The 17,500-nt window shown below is 46.7% G+C and overlaps 1 protein-coding gene across 2 annotated transcripts in view; it reads left to right on the forward strand.

Annotated features, from left to right (window-relative positions):
* LOC310950743 (collagen alpha-6(VI) chain-like) overlaps positions 1 to 17,500 on the forward strand; it is a 48,439-nt gene that overhangs the window by 30,385 nt on the left and 554 nt on the right. For both annotated transcript variants that reach the window (XM_083918717.1, XM_083918718.1), the window contains exons 25-40: positions 1,581 to 1,643; positions 1,774 to 1,836; positions 2,355 to 2,405; positions 4,845 to 4,880; positions 4,979 to 5,041; positions 6,499 to 6,561; positions 6,653 to 6,685; positions 7,455 to 7,491; positions 8,061 to 8,072; positions 9,891 to 10,384; positions 11,373 to 11,463; positions 13,577 to 14,230; positions 14,319 to 14,400; positions 15,396 to 15,481; positions 16,185 to 16,232; positions 16,390 to 17,500. The exon at positions 16,390 to 17,500 is cut by the window's right edge and continues 554 nt beyond it. In XM_083918717.1, the coding sequence (XP_083774843.1) occupies positions 1,581 to 1,643; positions 1,774 to 1,836; positions 2,355 to 2,405; positions 4,845 to 4,880; positions 4,979 to 5,041; positions 6,499 to 6,561; positions 6,653 to 6,685; positions 7,455 to 7,491; positions 8,061 to 8,072; positions 9,891 to 10,384; positions 11,373 to 11,463; positions 13,577 to 14,230; positions 14,319 to 14,400; positions 15,396 to 15,481; positions 16,185 to 16,232; positions 16,390 to 16,631 (2,118 nt within the window). In that variant the 3' untranslated portion in view covers positions 16,632 to 17,500. The remainder of the gene's footprint in view (positions 1 to 1,580; positions 1,644 to 1,773; positions 1,837 to 2,354; positions 2,406 to 4,844; positions 4,881 to 4,978; positions 5,042 to 6,498; positions 6,562 to 6,652; positions 6,686 to 7,454; positions 7,492 to 8,060; positions 8,073 to 9,890; positions 10,385 to 11,372; positions 11,464 to 13,576; positions 14,231 to 14,318; positions 14,401 to 15,395; positions 15,482 to 16,184; positions 16,233 to 16,389) is intronic.

The raw sequence follows: 17,500 nt of genomic DNA on the forward strand, positions 1-17,500 counted from the left end.
ACCTTTGACCTCTACGGTGTAGTTTTATTTCTTTGGGACCAGTGTGGAAGATAAGATCATGTTTTAATACCTAATACGAGGTATAGGTATTTGTGTCTCTTTGTGGTTGTTTTGTGTCTCTTTGTAGTTGTTTTGTGTCTCTTTGTAGTTGTTTTGTGTCTCTTTGTGGTTGTTTTGTGTCTCTTTGTAGTTGTTTTGTGTCTTTGTGGTTGTTTTGTGTCTCTCTGTGGTTGTTTTGTGTCTCTTTGTAGTTGTTTTGTGTCTCTTTGTGGTTGTTTTGTGTCTCTTTGTAGTTGTTTTGTGTCTCTTTGTGGTTGTTTTGTGTCTCTTTGTAGTTGTTTTGTGTCTCTTTGTGGTTGTTTTGTGTCTCTTTGTAGTTGTTTTGTGTCTTTGTGGTTGTTTTGTGTCTCTTTGTGGTTGTTTTGTGTCTTTGTGGTTGTTTTGTGTCTCTTTGTAGTTGTTTTGTGTCTCTTTGCGGCTGTTTTGTGTCTCTTTGTGTTTGTTTTGTGTCTTTTTGTGGTTGTTTTCTGTCTCTTTGTGGTTGTTTTGTGTCTCTTTGTGGTTGTTTTGTGTGTCTTTGTGGTTGTTTTGTGTCTCTTCGTTGTTGTTTTGTGTCTCTTTGTGGCTGTTTTGTGTCTCTTTGTAGTTGTTTTGTGTCCCTTTGTGGTTGTTTTGTGTTTCTTTGTGGTTGTTTTGTGTCTCTTTGTGGTTGTTTTGTGTCTCTCTGTGGTTGTTTTGTGTCTCTGTAGTTGTTTAGTGTCTCTCTGTGGTTGTTTTGTGTCTCTTTGTGGTTGTTTTGTGTCTCTTTGTAGTTGTTTTGTGTCTCTCTGTGGTTGTTTTGTGTCTCTTTGTAGTTGTTTTGTGTCTCTGTAGTTGTTTTGTGTCTCTCTGTGGTTGTTTTGTGTCTCTTTGTAGTTGTTTTGTGTCTCTGTGGTTGTTTTTGTCTCTTTGTTGTTGTTTTGTGTCTCTTTGTAGTTGTTTTGTGTCCCTTTGTGGTTGTTTTGTGTCTCTTTGTGGTTTGTTTGTGTCTCTTTGTGGTTGTTTTGTGTGTCTTTGTGGTTGTTTTGTGTCTCTTCGTTGTTGTTTTGTGTCTCTTTGTGGCTGTTTTGTGTCTCTTTGTAGTTGTTTTGTGTCCCTTTGTGGTTGTTTTGTGTCTCTTTGTGGCTGTTTTGTGTCTCTTTGTGGTTGTTTTGTGTCTCTTTGTAGTTGTTTTGTGTCTCTCTGTGGTTGTTTAGTGTCTCTCTGTGGTTGTTTTGTGTCTCTTTGTAGTTGTTTTGTGTCTCTCTGTGGTTGTTTTGTGTCTCTTTGTAGTTGTTTTGTGTCTCTCTGTGGTTGTTTAGTGTCTCTCTGTGGTTGTTTTGTGTCTCTTTGGAGTTGTTTTGTGTCTCTTTGTAGTTCTTGTGTCTCTTTGTGGTTGTTTTGTGTCTCTTTGTGGCTGTTTTGTGTCTCTTTGTGGTCGTTTTGTGTCTCTTGTAGTTCCAATCAGAAACAGCTATTGTTCAGCGTCTGAGGCGTAGACTGTGAAATGGTTTGTGTGCGATGCCGTGAAGGCGTGACCGACTCTGTTGGTCTTGATCCAGGGGGGACCAGGACTAGCTGGAGACAAGGGGGCAGCAGGACGCCGCGGCCCCAACGGACAGAAGGTGTGTGACATCACTTCCTGTGCCTTATGTCATGATTCAACCTGTTGTGGAAAAGTAGCACTTTTAAAGAAATGACCATTAACGAGAAGAAAAAAGAAATGTCAAATAACTCTGATGGTTTCTGTCGAAGGGCCAACCAGGAGAGCCGGGGGTGAAAGGGGCTGCAGGATCTCTGGGACCCATAGGGATGCCGGTAAGTAGCACTTAAAGCTGCATTCTCTCTGATGTCCACTTAAAGCTGCATTCTCTCTAATGTCCAGCAGGAGGAGACTCCACTTAAAGCTGCATTCTCTCTAATGTCCAGCAGGAGGAGACTCCACTTAAAGCTGCATTCTCTCTAATGTCCAGCAGGAGGAGACTCCACTTAAAGCTGCATTCTCTCTAATGTCCAGTAGGAGGAGACTCCACTTAAAGCTGCATTCTCTCTAATGTCCAGCAGGAGGAGACTCCACTTAAAGCTGCATTCTCTCTAATGTCCAGCAGGAGGAGACTCCACTTAAAGCTGCATTCTCTCTGATGTCCAGCAGGAGGAGACTCCACTTAAAGCTGCATTCTCTCTAATGTCCAGCAGGAGGAGACTCCACTTAAAGCTGCATTCTCTCTAATGTCCAGCAGGAGGAGACTCCACTTAAAGCTGCATTCTGCATTAATCTGTCCGCGGCGTTCTCACGTCTGTGTTCAGCTGTGTGACGTAAACTGTTTGTGTTTCAGGGTCAGGATGGAAAAGACGGTTACGGACTCCCAGGACCTTCAGGTGTCAAGGTAGAACCGACGTTAACGACCTGAAATACCTCGTGACGTTCGCTCGACATCCGCAGCGTGATAACGTAATTTACGATGTACTGTACGTTGAGTAAAGATCATCGGACTTGTAGATATCTGAAATTGGGAACTTTGTCACGAGCGTGTAAAGGTTTTATTCTATTTGCAGCATTTTCTTCTTCGTCTTTGTTTTTAAAAGACTTTTGTCGTATAAACGTCGTGTTCACGAGCAGCTGTGGTGGGAAAGAGGGAAAGAGTGCAGCTGGAAGGGCTGTGAGGTTGTGACTTTGTGAGTTTCCCAACACAGTTGTGTAATATTTAGTATGTTCTGACGTGGAGACCGACGCCATGAGGTAAGACTCAAACACTGTAACTGCCACTGCACAACGAGGCCCTGTCTTCCTCTAAGTTGTTTAAATGTTCCGGCTCGTTCTCTGGTTCTCTCGTTCTCTGGTTCTCTGGTCATACGTACGAGTGATCCGCCATTTCTAACCCACGAAGCGTGAACAAGGCCGGCCCTAGACTTTTGGGGGCCCTGAACAGGACTTGGTTTGGAGCCCCCTTTCAATGGCCGCCGTTCCACGACTGCGGCAAACACGGTTCAGTTTTTAAAGATATGTTTCAGACTAAAGTCGTAGCGTTTCAGACTAAAGTCGTAGTGTTTCAGCCTAAAGTCGTAGCGTTTCAGACTAAAGTCGTAGTGTTTCAGACTAAAGTCGTAGCGTTTCAGACTAAAGTCGTAGTGTTTCAGACTAAAGTCGTAGCGTTTCAGACTAAAGTCGTAGTGTTTCAGCCTAAAGTCGTAGTGTTTCAGTCTAAAGTCGTAGTGTTTCAGACTAAAGTCGTAGTGTTTCAGACTAAAGTCGTAGTGTTTCAGACTAAAGTCGTAGTGTTTCAGACTAAAGTCGTAATGTTTCAGACTAAAGTCGTAGCGTTTCAGACTAAAGTCGTAGTGTTTCAGACTAAAGTCGTAGCGTTTCAGACTAAAGTCGTAGCGTTTCAGACTAAAGTCGTAGCGTTTCAGACTAAAGTCGTAGCGTTTCAGACTAAAGTCGTAGTGTTTCAGACTAAAGTCGTAGTGTTTCAGACTAAAGTCGTGTTTCAGACTAAAGTCGTAGCGTTTCAGACTAAAGTCGTAGCGTTTCAGACTAAAGTCTTAGTGTTTCAGACTAAAGTCGTAGTGTTTCAGACTAAAGTCGTAGCGTTTCAGACTAAAGTCGTAGCGTTTCAGACTAAAGTCGTACTGTTTCACACTAAAGTCGTAGTGTTTCAGACTAAAGTCGTAGTGTTTCAGACTAAAGTCGTAGCGTTTCAGTCTAAAGTCGTAGTGTTTCAGACTAAAGTCGTAGCGTTTCAGACTAAAGTCGTAATGTTTCAGACTAAAGTCGTAGTGTTTCAGACTAAAGTCGTAGTGTTTCAGACTAAAGTCGTAGTGTTTCAGACTAAAGTCGTAGCGTTTCAGACTAAAGTCGTAGCGTTTCAGACTAAAGTCGTAGTGTTTCAGACTAAAGTCGTAATGTTTCAGACTAAAGTCGTAGCGTTTCAGACTAAAGTCGTAGCGTTTCAGACTAAAGTCGTAGTGTTTCAGACTAAAGTCGTAGCGTTTCAGACTAAAGTCGTAGCGTTTCAGACTAAAGTCGTAGCGTTTCAGACTAAAGTCGTAGTGTTTCAGACTAAAGTCGTAGCGTTTCAGACTAAAGTCGTAGCGTTTCAGACTAAAGTCGTAGCGTTTCAGACTAAAGTCGTAGAGTTTCAGACTAAAGTCGTAGCGTTTCAGACTAAAGTCGAGCGTTTCAGACTAAAGTCGTAGAGTTTCAGACTAAAGTCGTAGCGTTTCAGACTAAAGTCGTAGCGTTTCAGACTAAAGTCGTAGCGTTTCAGACTAAAGTCGTAGCGTTTCAGACTAAAGTCGTAGCGTTTCAGACTAAAGTCGTAGCGTTTCAGACTAAAGTCGTAGCGTTTCAGACTAAAGTCGTCGTGTTTCACACTAAAGTCGTAGCGTTTCAGACTAAAGTCGTAGCGTTTCAGACTAAAGTCGTAGCGTTTCAGACTAAAGTCGTAGCGTTTCAGACTAAAGTCGTAGCGTTTCAGACTAAAGTCGTCGTGTTTCAGACTAAAGTCGTAGTGTTTCAGACTAAAGTCGTAGAGTTTCAGACTAAAGTCGTAGTGTTTCAGACTAAAGTCGTAGCGTTTCAAACTAAAGTCGTAGTGTTTCAGACTAAAGTCGTAGCGTTTCAGACTAAAGTCGTAGTGTTTCAGACTAAAGTCGTAGCGTTTCAGACTAAAGTCGTATTGTTTCAGACTAAAGTTGTAGTGTTTCAGACTAAAGTCGTAGCGTTTCAGTCTAAAGTCGTAGCGTTTCAGACTAAAGTCGTAGCGTTTCAGACTAAAGTCGTAGCGTTTCAGACTAAAGTCAAACCTCTAACCTTCTCTTCGCAGGGAGATCCTGGTTTTCCTGGGTACCCCGGTCTCATGGTGAGTCCATTTTCTAAGAATTTAAATATAAATTTCACCAAACGTTAAGAAGGAGAAGCACGTTGAAGCCTGAGCGACTGCTTTTCTTGTGTGTTCAGGGTGAGGACGGTCAGAAGGGATCTAAAGGATACCCGGGTCCAAAGGGGAATCAGGGTCGAGGGGTGAGTGACCACCTGGGTCTCATTATAACGTCGTGTTTCCGTCTCTGGGTCGTTTGTGTGAAACTCGGTGCAGCGAGGAAGAACCCCTTAAATAATATGTTAAATATATATTTTTATTTGATTATATACGCAAAACCACCCCAAAAAGGTTGCAAAATGACTAAAAATAGATGCAAAACCACCCCAAAAAGATGCAAAATGACTAAAATAGATGCAAAACCACCCCAAAAAGGTTGCAAAATGACTAAAAATAGATGCAAAACCACCCCAAAAAGATGCAAAATGACTAAAAATAGATGCAAAACCACCCCAAAAAGATGCAAAATGACTAAAAATAGATGCAAAACCACCCCAAAAAGATGCAAAATGACTAAAAATAGATGCAAAACCACCCCAAAAAGATTAAAAATGACTAAAAATAGATGCAAAACCACCCCAAAAAGATGCAAAATGACTAAAATAGATGCAAAACCACCCCAAAAAGGTTGCAAAATGACTAAAAATAGATGCAAAACCACCCCAAAAAGATGCAAAATGACTAAAAATAGATGCAAAACCACCCCAAAAAGATGCAAAATGACTAAAAATAGATGCAAAACCACCCCAAAAAGATGCAAAATGACTAAAAATAGATGCAAAACCACCCCAAAAAGATTAAAAATGACTAAAAATAGATGCAAAACCACCACAAAAAGATGCTAAATAACTAAAAATAGATGCAAAACCACCACAAAAAGATGCAAAATGAGTAAAAATAGATGCAAAACCACCCCAAAAAGATGCAAAATGACTAAAAATAGATGCAAAACCAGCACAAAAAGATGCAAAATGACTAAAGATAGATGCAAAACCACCACAAAAAGATGCAAAATGAGTAAAAATAGATGCAAAACCACCCCAAAAAGATGCAAAATGACTAAAAATAGATGCAAAACCAGCACAAAAAGATGCAAAATGACTAAAAATAGATGCAAAACCACCCCAAAAAGATGCAAAATGACTAAAAATAGATGCAAAACCAGCACAAAAAGATGCTAAATAACTAAAAATAGATGCAAAACCACCACAAAAAGATGCAAAATGACTAAAAATAGATGCAAAACCACCCCAAAAAGATGCAAAATGACTAAAAATAGATGCAAAACCAGCACAAAAAGATGCAAAATGACTAAAAAAAGATGCAAAATGACTTCTTTTCTCTTTGTTGTCCAACGTTTAAAAGCTCTAAGCAATAAAATACAACACGTGTTCTGTTCGGCAGCCATTTTGTTTCCACATCACCACTTAAAGCTCTTGAACACACCGGAACTGGAGCGCCGAGGAGCGCCTGAACGCACCGTTGTTTGGCGGCGGTCTCCGCTCTCTGACGGCGTTCATGGTTTTATTATTAAACTGATTGTTTTGGTGTTTTTTTTGCTTCATCTGAGACTTTTTCATTTCCGGTCCGGTCGATCCAGGGGAACTCAGGTGGGTCGGGAGGACCGGGCGTGCCCGGAGAACCGGGTCATCCAGGACGCCGGGTGAGAGGTCGTTTGGTTCTGACATCATCAATAAAAACAGGATTAAATTATAATGATTCAACTTTAATTTCCCTCCTTTTCATCGTTCCAGGGTCCCAGAGGAGCTGCGGGAGAGCGCACCAGCGTGAGTCACACTGAGGTCGCAGGATTTTCACAATAAAAGTCGTAGTATTTTCACAATAAAGTCGTAGTGTTTCAGACTAGAGTCGTAGGATTTTCACAATAAAGTCGCAGTATTTTCACAATAAAGTCGTAGTATTTTCACAATAAAGTCGTAGTATTTTCACAATACAAGTCGTAGTATTTTCACAATAAAGTTGTAGTATTTTTACAATAAGGTCGTATTTTCACAATAAAGTCGTAGTATTTTCACAATACAAGTCGTAGTATTTTCACAATAAAGTTGTAGTATTTTTACAATAAGGTCGTATTTTCACAATAAAGTCGTAGTATTTTCACAATAAAGTCGTAGTATTTTCACAATAAAGTCGTAGTGTTTCAGACTAAAGTCGTAGTATTTTCACAATAAAGTTGTAGTATTTTTACAATAAGGTCGTATTTTCACAATAAAGTCGTAGTATTTTCACAATAAAGTCGTAGTATTTTCACAATAAAGTCGTAATATTTTCACAATAAAGTCGTAGTGTTTCAGACTAAAGTCGTAGTATTTTCACAATAAAGTTGTAGTATTTTCAGAATAAAAGTCGTAGATATCCCAGGTGGACATAAACTGTGTAACTCCACAGCGTGTTTTATTGCTTTCACTGCAGAAAAGGATCCGAACACTTTAAAACACAACACAACCTTTAAAAACTTTAGATTTAAGATCATTTTATTCAGACTAATCCTGTTTCCTGTTTCCTGTTTCCTGTTTCCTGTTTCCTGTTCCTCAGGTTTGCAAACTGATCTCCAGCGTCAGAGAAAACTGCGGTGAGTGTTTGAATGTGTGCGTTTGTCAGCGTACTGTTGATTATTCATTTAGGTCATGAAACACTTTGGGAAACATTCATATTTAAGTTCTATTGGGGCGGCAGCAGCTCAGTCCACAGGTGACTTTGGTTGCTGGTTCAAGTCCCTGTGTGGACCATGAATGGAGTGTGGACTGGTGGCTGGAGAGGTGCCAGTTCATCTCCTGGGCACTGCCGAGGTGCTGTTGAGCAAGGCATCGAACCCCCAACTGCTCGGGGCGCCGGTCACTGGCAGCCCCCTCGCTCTGACATCTCTCCATTAATTGCATGTATATAGGTCCTGTGTGTGTGTGTGTGTGTGTGTGTGTGTGTGTGTGTGTGTGTGTGTGTGTGTGTGTGTGTGTGTGTGTGTGTGTGTGTGTGTGTGTGTGTGTGTGTGTGTGTGTGTGTGTGTGTGTATGTGTGTGTGTGTGTGTGTGTATAACATTGTGAGATAAATAAAGTAATTCTTCTTTTCCTATTAAAAAAAGTACATAAATATTTCACAAATGCTCTTATAACATGTTTTTATATTCTCTCTCCTCCCCACAGCGTGTTGCCACGGTACGTATACCTCCACTCACTCACTCACAACATTATGCTACAAAAACAAGACAATAATTCACCTTTTAACCTTTTTAGTTTCACTCCTTTGGTTTTTCATGTCTGGACCCGGTGGCTGTCGACATGCTGCCGTTACAGAACGCTCTGCTGTCACTTCATTCGGTCACTTTTTCAAGCTTTATTGTGGAAATCAAACAAAACGTAATGGTTTTAGTCTTAATTTGGGTTAAAAAACTGCTAAAAACACGTCTTTTTTAACAGCGTCCTGCACAAAGTCACGTTTTATTCCTTTTAAAGCGTTTTTTTTTATTATATGATTGCTCAATAATTTAAAGTACTTTAAATTCTAGTTACTCGTCAGTTTTTACATATTTAACGGTGGGCTGACGGGACAATCGTCCTCGCCTACAGCAGTGTCTTAGGGCGCCCTCCCACTGTGCCTCCGTCCCGTGCCCCAGCACGTGTCACAGCTAAGTCTGGTTCCTTTGACCAGTGTGAGTGCAACCGTACCACGTCTAGGAGCGGCACGCTTGCCGTCCACGGCCCGTTTGGGAGAGGTGGGCTTTAGTAAAGCACGTTTGCACGTGTACGAGCACGAGCGTGCGCACGTGTACGAGCACGAGGCCTACGGCGGTTCTGAGGTCATTTCCTGTGCGCCTGTTGGGACGTAGAAATAAGGAGGGACCATGTGCGGACATTTACAACAATGGCGGTGAAAGGTTCACACACACAGTTTTTGCATATTTAACGGTGGGATGACGGGACAATCGTCCTCGCCTACGGGAGTCGCCATCTTTGGGGGGAGGGGCGTACGTCCATCTGGGCCAGGTGTGCAGTTTGTACTTTTACTGAATACTTCCTCCTTCAACTGTTTTATTACTTTCTTTTAAATGTTTTCACGAAAAAACCTGCTCTGTTTTCTCTGTGGCTGACGTTTATGTGCATGTATGTGACGTTGGGGGGAGGGGCGTACGTCCATCTGGCTGACGTTTACCTCCGAGGAGAAGTGAGGGCCAGAGGCTAGCTGTCACTCAAGAGGCCACGCCCCTAATTATTCATAAACTTTAACCTCCAATCAAATAAAAACTAGCCCCTCCCCCTCAGTGTTGCCATGGAGATCTGAGCTAAACACACAGACTAGAATGTTCTTTTGTCCTTAAACAGGTTTAATGATGCTGTGTAAACGGCCTGTTTAACATGGGGCTCAATGAGAAACTGCTCTGTTATGAAACCTGCCCCTAGTGGACACTCAGAGAACTGACGCTGACGGAGCTTCCTGATTGGATCAGACAGGAAGTCGCTGTGGGCGGGGTCCGTATTTCACCCCATGGTCAGTTTTCTTTCAACGGTCTGTGTTGTGTCGGGAGTCTGGAAGTTGTTTAGGGTCACTGGACCAGCACTACTGATGAGTTTACAGTTGCATCTGTCGCCTCACAGCGAGAGGGTTCCTGGTTTGAATCCCGGCTGGGGCCCTTCTGTGTGGAGTTTGCATGTTGTCCCCGTGTCTGCGTGGGTTTTCTCCGGGTTCTCCGGTTTCCTCCCACAGTCCAAAGACGTGCAGGTGTTCGGTTCATTGATGACTCTAAATCACCCGTAGGTGTGAATGGTTGTCTGTCTCTGTTCGTCTCTATGTGTCCTGTGATAGACTGGCGTCCTGTCCAGGGTGCACCCCGCCTCACGCCCGATGTCAGCTGGGATCGGCTCCAGCCCCCCACGACCCCGACAGGGACAAGAGGCTGAAGATGAATGAATGAATGAATCTGTTGGCTTCAGTTTCCTGCATTTGTGTGTTTACTTTATTCTCTCTAACGTCTCCAGGTGAGTTCGCGTGCCCGGCGTACCCCACGGAGCTGGTGTTCGGCCTGGACATGTCGAGCGACGTGACCCCGGCGGCCTTCGAGAGGCAGCGCTCCGCCCTCCTCTCCCTGCTGGAGGACATCGCCATCTCTGAGAGCAACTGTCCGACGGGCGCTCGCGTCGCCGTGGTGGGATACAGCGCCTACGCCAAGTACCTGATCCGCTTCCAGGACTACCACCGCAAGACTCAGCTGATCGAGGCGGTGAAGAACATCGCCCTGGAGAGGACGACCAACAAGGCGCACCTGGGCGCCGCCATGCGCTTCGTGGGTCAGAACGTCTTCAAGCGCATCCGAGCGGGAGTGATGATGAGGAAGGTGGCGGTCTTCCTCTCCAGTGGGAAGTCAGAGAACAGTTCCGAAATTGTGACCGCCATGATGGAGTACCGCGGCCTCAACATCGTCCCCGCCGTCGTCTCTCTGAGCAAATCTAAGTCTGTCAGTGAAGCGATGGAGGTAAGACCTGTGTTTGTCTCCACTTAAAGCTGCATTCTCTCTAATGTCCAGCAGGAGGAGACTCCACTTAAAGCTGCATTCTCTCTAATGTCCAGCAGGAGGAGACTCCACTTAAAGCTGCATTCTCTCTAATGTCCAGCAGGAGGAGACTCCACTTAAAGCTGCATTCTCTCTAATGTCCAGCAGGGGGAGACTCCACTTAAAGCTGCATTCTCTCTAATGTCCAGCAGGAGGAGACTCCACTTAAAGCTGCATTCTCTCTAATGTCCAGCAGGAGGAGACTCCACTTAAAGCTGCATTCTCTCTAATGTCCAGCAGGAGGAGACTCCACTTAAAGCTGCATTCTCTCTAATGTCCAGCAGGAGGAGACTCCACTTAAAGCTGCATTCTCTCTAATGTCCAGCAGGGGGAGACTCCACTTAAAGCTGCATTCTCTCTAATGTCCAGCAGGAGGAGACTCGACTTAAAGCTGCATTCTCTCTAATGTCCAGCAGGAGGAGACTCCACTTAAAGCTGCATTCTCTCTAATGTCCAGCAGGAGGAGACTCCACTTAAAGCTGCATTCTCTCTAATGTCCAGCAGGAGAAGACTCCACTTAAAGCTGCATTCTCTCTAATGTCCAGCAGGAGGAGACTCCACTTAAAGCTGCATTCTCTCTAATGTCCAGCAGGAGGAGACTCCACTTAAAGCTGCATTCTCTCTAATGTCCAGCAGGAGGAGACTCCACTTAAAGCTGCATTCTCTCTAATGTCCAGCAGGAGGAGACTCCACTTAAAGTGCAGATCTGTAGAAAGTGCGATTTACCGTTTTTGGATGCGTTGTGCTTCGTCCGGCAGCTGGTCACAGGTCTGTTTCAGTGACGGAGGAGGATACTCGTTCTTTCCCTCTGGAACAAGCACAAACGCAGTCTGTCGTTTAAGAAGCACAAAGAAAAAAAAGGTGCAAAGTTGAACCCTTGTAAATAACAACAGCTTCTGTTTCTTCTCAGGCGGACGACACCAAACACTACGTCTTCACGGTCTTGGGGAGGGACACGGCTGCGGACCTGAAGAAGGTCAAGAGCTGTGCCATCTGTTACGGTACGCGCTGAGCCTGCAAGAAAACAATGCAGAGTTTGTCTTTAGTCGTCTCTCAGGGTGCAAAGGATCCTCCTTTGTGGTGTTTTGTGGACGGTCCTGCAGGGATACGGAGGTCTAGCGTCCGTGTTCACAGCAGGGAGTCGAGCGGTCGGGTCGGCCACGGTCGTCCTTTGTCCCCAGCTGCGGTCGAGTGTCAGGAATGTGTTTCCTCTTTCTGCAAACACAACGATCGAGACTGTGGTTAAACACATCTCGTCTGCTTCTGCTGCCAACAGCATAATCACTTACATACGAGGGGTGCACAGTGCACAGCCCGGCTATCTTTCAATGAGGGAACGAGTCCTGACCCCAAGTGAAGGACTTCAAGTACCTCGGGATCTTGTTCACGAGTGAGGGGACGATGGAGCGTGAGTTTGGCCGGAGAATCGGAGCAGCGGGGCCGGAGCTGCAGTCGCTCTACCGCACCGTTGTGACGAACAGAGAGCTGAGGAAGGCAAAGCTCTGGATCTACCCTCAGTCCTGGTTCCTACCCTCACCTGTGGTCATGAAAGCTGGGTCATGACCCAAAGAACCAGGTTCAGGTCAGGACCCAAAGAACCAGGTCCAGGTCCAAGCGTGTGAAATGTGTTTCCTCAGGAGGGGGGCTGGAGTCTCCCTTAGAGAGAGGGGGAGAAGTTCAGCATCCGTGAGGAACTCGGAGTAGAGCCGCTGCTCCTTTGCGTTGAAAGGAGCCAGTTGAGGTGGTTCAGGATCATCTGGTCTGGATGAACCCTGGGCGCCTCCCTAGGGAGGTGTTCCAGGCACGTCCAGCTGGGAGGAGGCCTCGGGGAAGACCCAGGACCAGGTGGAGAGATTAGATCTCCACACTGGCCTGGGAACGCCTCAGGATCCCCCAGTTAGAGCTGGTTAATGTGGCCCGGGAAAGGGAAGTTTGGGGTCCCCTGCTGGAGCTGCTGCCCCCGAGACCTGATCCAGGATCAGAGGCTGAAGATGAGTGAGTGTCTCTGAACGGTATCAGGTACCTGACCTCCATGTGATGTTGAGATCCAGAGCCTTCAGCCTCAGCAGAGACTTCCTCACTCGGTTTGGACGAGAAGACGTTTGAGCCTCTGTTTCAAATATATTCTTATTCTGATCTCATCTCATCTTCAGCCTCTTATCGGGGGTCGGGGCGCGGGGGAAGCAGCTTTAGCAGGGGACCCCAAACTTCCCTTTCCCGGGCCACATTAACCAGCTCTAACTGGGGGATCCTGAGGCGTTCCCAGGCCAGTGTGGAGATCTAATCTCTCCACCTGGTCCTGGGTCTTCCCCGAGGGCTCCTCCCAGCTGGACGTGCCTGGAACACCTCCCTAGGGAGGCGCCCAGGGTTCATCCTTACCAGATGATCCTGAACCACCTCAACTGGCTCCTTTCAACACAAAGGAGCAGCGGCTCTACTCCGAGTTCCTCACGGATGCTGAACTTCTCCCCCTCTCTCTAAGGGAGACTCCAGACCCCCTCCTGAGGAAACACATTTCACACGCTTGGACCTGGACCTGGTTCTTTGGGTCCTGACCTGGACCTGGTTCTTTGGGTCCTGACCCAGCTTTCATGACCACAGGTGAGGGTAGGAACCAGGACTGAGGGTAGATCCAGAGCTTTGTCTTCCTCAGCTCTCTTTTCGTCACAACGGTGCGGTAGAGCGACTGCAGCTCCGCCCCCGCTGCTCCGATTCTCCGGCCAAACTCACGCTCCATCGTCCCCTCACTCGTGAACAAGATCCCGAGGTACTTGAACTCCTTCACTTGGGGTCAGGACTCATTCCCGACCCGGAGTAACAATCCATAACAGGCGAATAAAGGTCGATCTGTTCCCCTCAAAAAATATGAAAGACAACCCACTCCTGTTAAGGCGGCTAAAACAAAGGCCTGCGTTGGATTCATTAGACCCGGAATACAGCAGCCCCTCAGTGGCTTAGGTCCGCTTTGTTGTTTTACGTTAAGAACAAGTCTCTCCAGTAGTTAACGTGGTTTTTGATCTTTATTTAAACATGCAACATGTGCAGACACACACACACACACACACACACACACTCCTGCACAGCTGACTTTGATGATTCTGGTTCTGACTCCAGATCCCTGTCGGCGCTCAGAGATGTGCAGCTTCATCCAGGAGGTCCCGGCACCTCAGGAGGCGGACCTGGACCTGGTCATGGTGGCGGACAGCTCCAGGGAGATGAAGGCGGACGAGTACGCCGGCGTGCAGCAGCTGCTGGGCTCTGTGGTGGAGCAGCTGGCGGTGAGCCCGCAGCCCCGCAGGGCCGGCAACCAGGCCCGGGTGGCTGTAGTCCAGCAGAGCGGCACCCAGGCCCCCAAGGTGGAGTTCGGCCTGGGGACCTACCAGAACCACAACCTGATGAGGAGGCACCTGCTCCGGAACATGACGCTGCAGGGCGGCTCCTCGGCGCTGGGACGGGCGCTGGAGTTCACCCTGAAGGAGGTGCTCCTGAAGGCGGCGCAGCCCCGGAGGATGAGGGCGCTGCTGATCGTGGTGGGCACCCAGACGGCGTACGAGGACCGAGCCAAGCTGCGCTACATCTCCCAGAAGGTTAAGTGCGAGGGCGTGGCGGTGTTTGTGGTGACGGTCGGCGAGCGCTACGACCGGACGCAGGTGGAGGAGCTGGCCAGTGCGCCTGTGCTGCAGCACCTGATCCACGTGGGCAAACTGAAGGGGGGCGAGCAGGGCTACGCCCAGCGCTACTTCAGGGTCTTCCTCTCCGCCCTCAGCAGTAAGACCAGACCCCTCCAGGGTTCAACTTTGCACCTTTTGTTAATTCTTGCTTCTTAAACGACTGACTACGTTTGTGCTTGTTTCAGAGGGAAAGAACGAGTATCCTCCTCCGTCACTGAAACCGACCTGTGACCAGCTGCCGGACGAAGCACGTCGCATCCAAAAACGGTAAATCGCACTTTCTACAGATCTGCACTTTAAGTGGAGTCTCCTCCTGCTGGACATTAGAGAGAATGCAGCTTTAAGTGGAGTCTCCTCCTGCTGGACATTAGAGAGAATGCAGCTTTAAGTGGAGTCTCCCCCTGCTGGACATTAGAGAGAATGCAGCTTTAAGTGGAGTCTCCTCCTGCTGGACATTAGAGAGAATGCAGCTTTAAGTGGAGTCTCCTCCTGCTGGACATTAGAGAGAATGCAGCTTTAAGTGGAGTCTCCTCCTGCTGGACATTAGAGAGAATGCAGCTTTAAGTGGAGTCTCCTCCTGCTGGACATTAGAGAGAATGCAGCTTTAAGTGGAGTCTCCTCCTGCTGGACATTAGAGAGAATGCAGCTTTAAGTGGAGTCTCCTCCTGCTGGACATTAGAGAGAATGCAGCTTTAAGTGGAGTCTCCTCCTGCTGGACATTAGAGAGAATGCAGCTTTAAGTGGAGTCTCCTCCTGCTGGACATTAGAGAGAATGCAGCTTTAAGTGGAGTCTCCTCCTGCTGGACATTAGAGAGAATGCAGCTTTAAGTGGAGTCTCCTCCTGCTGGACATTAGAGAGAATGCAGCTTTAAGTGGAGTCTCCTCCTGCTGAACATTAGAGAGAATGCAGCTTTAAGTGGAGTCTCCTCCTGCTGGACATTAGAGAGAATGCAGCTTTAAGTGGAGTCTCCTCCTGCTGGACATTAGAGAGAATGCAGCTTTAAGTGGAGTCTCCTCCTGCTGAACATTAGAGAGAATGCAGCTTTAAGTGGAGTCTCCTCCTGCTGGACATTAGAGAGAATGCAGCTTTAAGTGGACTTATTTTGTTTGTTATTTTACGCCGTGTGTGTGTGTGTGTGTGTGTGTGTGTGTGTGTGTGTGTGTGTGTGTGTGTGTGTGTGTGTGTGTGTGTGTGTGTGTGTGTGTGTGTGTGTGTGTGTGTGTGTGTGTGTGTGTGTGTGCGTGTGTGTGTGTGTGTCCAGTCACGGGACGGTGGAGCTGAGGGACGAGTTCCTGGAGCAGATGGAAGGACAAACTCTGACCAGAGGAGACGAACAGAGCCTGGACGGTAGCACAAACACACACTTTATACACAAACACACACTTTATACACAAACACACACTTTATACACAAACACACACTTTATACACAAACACACACTTTAGACACACAATCACACACTTTATACACAAACACACACTTTAGAGACACAAACACACACAAACACACACTTTATACACAAACACACACTTTATACACAAACACACACTTTAGAGACACAAACACACACAAACACATACTTTAGATACACAAACACAGTCTTTGTGTAAATGTGGTTTTGCATCTATTTTTAGTCATTTTGCATCTTTTTGTGCTGGTTTTGCATCTATTTTTAGTCATTTTGCATCTTTTTGTGGTGGTTTTGCATCTATTTTTAGTCATTTTGCATCTTTTTGTGCTGGTTTTGCATCTATTTTAAGTCATTTTGCATCTTTTTGTGCTGGTTTTGCATCTATTTTTAGTCATTTTTTATCTTTTTGTGCTGGTTTTGCATCTATTTGTAGCCACTTTGCTTATATGTTCCATGTTTTCCTGTGTCTGCCTCTGTTGTGTGTCTGTGGTCTTCGGGTGTGTAGCTCCCCCCTGTGGCTGTTTCCTGTCTCTGCATCTTTTCTCGACTGTGACAGAACAGACAGAGTAAATGTACAGTGATGCTGCTGCAGGTGTGTGTGTGTGTGTGTGATGAACCTGCGTCTGTTCTCTCTCACAGATCCGAACATCCTGCCGGAGCCGGAGACGACCGCCATCGTCTCCAAAGGTAAGAAGTGAAGCGCTCTGATTGGGTGTTGATGCTTCGTGACCTCCTCCTTCACACGTGTGTTTGTAGAGAAACAGAACGTTTGCATGTCTTCATGTCACATCAGACCATCACATGATTGTTGTGACACGCTCGTCTCTCTCCTGTCTCCGTGCAGACGTGTGTTTCCTCCGCCAGGACGCCGGCGGCTGCAGCAGCTACACCGTGATGTGGTTCTTTGACATCGGCCGGGGCAGATGCTCTCGCTTCTGGTACAGCGGCTGCGGCGGAAACCAAAACCGCTTCGAGACTCAGAAGGACTGCGAGAGACTGTGTCCGACCAAAACTCGATTAGGAGGAGCGAGAGGAAGAAGAGGAGGAGGAGGAGGAGGAGCCCCGAGACGTCCACACGTCGGCTGAAGAACACGGCTCCTCTGCACCCGACGAGGATCAGGAGAGATCGTCTGCAGACTCGTGCATCTTCAGGGAACATGCACCTTTAGTTTCTCCTTATTTTAGAGGATTCCCTCCGAGCTTTGTTGTTTTTAACCGTCTGATTTCACCTTTTGCTGTTTCTGACCGACTTCTTCTGCACTTTACATTCATCAAATAATCCACAGAGACAGTTTTTATCTGTAACAACTGTTAAGGTAGAAATCCAGGAGAGTCGCTAACAGCCGAACGTGGCTAACAGTGGCTAGCTCGGGGCAGCACGGTGAAGGCATTCAAAGGTCTTTTTTAACCACTAACACAAGAGTGTTTTAGGGCGCCCTCCCACTGTGCCTCTGTGCCGTGCCCCGTGCTTTAGGGTCCTTGTCCCCCCCTCCAGGCCCGTTTGTACTCACACTACCTGGGCCTCGGAGAATGCTTCTTGCTGCCTATACGTCATCACGCCGTAACACGTCACACGCATTGATGACGTCATGGCGATGCGTGGCTTTGTTTCCAGATCTTTCCGTAGACCTCGGAGTTTTTGTGCGTCTTGTCGACTGTTTTTGAATCTTTTCATCGACCAAATCTGCAGTAAACACTCCACCTCCGCATCACACCAACGTGAACCTTTCACCGCCATTGTTTGAAATGTCCGCGCATGGTCCCTCCTTCTTTTTTCTACGTCCCAACAGGCGCACAGGAAATGACCTCAGAACCGCCGTAGGCCTCGTGCTCGTACACGTGCGCACGCTCGTGCTCGTACACGTGCAAACGTGCTTTACTAAAGCCCACCTCTCCCAAACGGGCCGTGGACGGCAAGCGTGCCGCTCCTAGACGTGGTACGGTTGCACTCACAC

The sequence above is a fragment of the Echiichthys vipera genome, assembly GCF_963691815.1.
Source record: "Echiichthys vipera genome assembly, chromosome: 8".
In the NCBI taxonomy this organism is placed as follows: Eukaryota; Metazoa; Chordata; class Actinopteri; order Perciformes; family Trachinidae; genus Echiichthys; species Echiichthys vipera.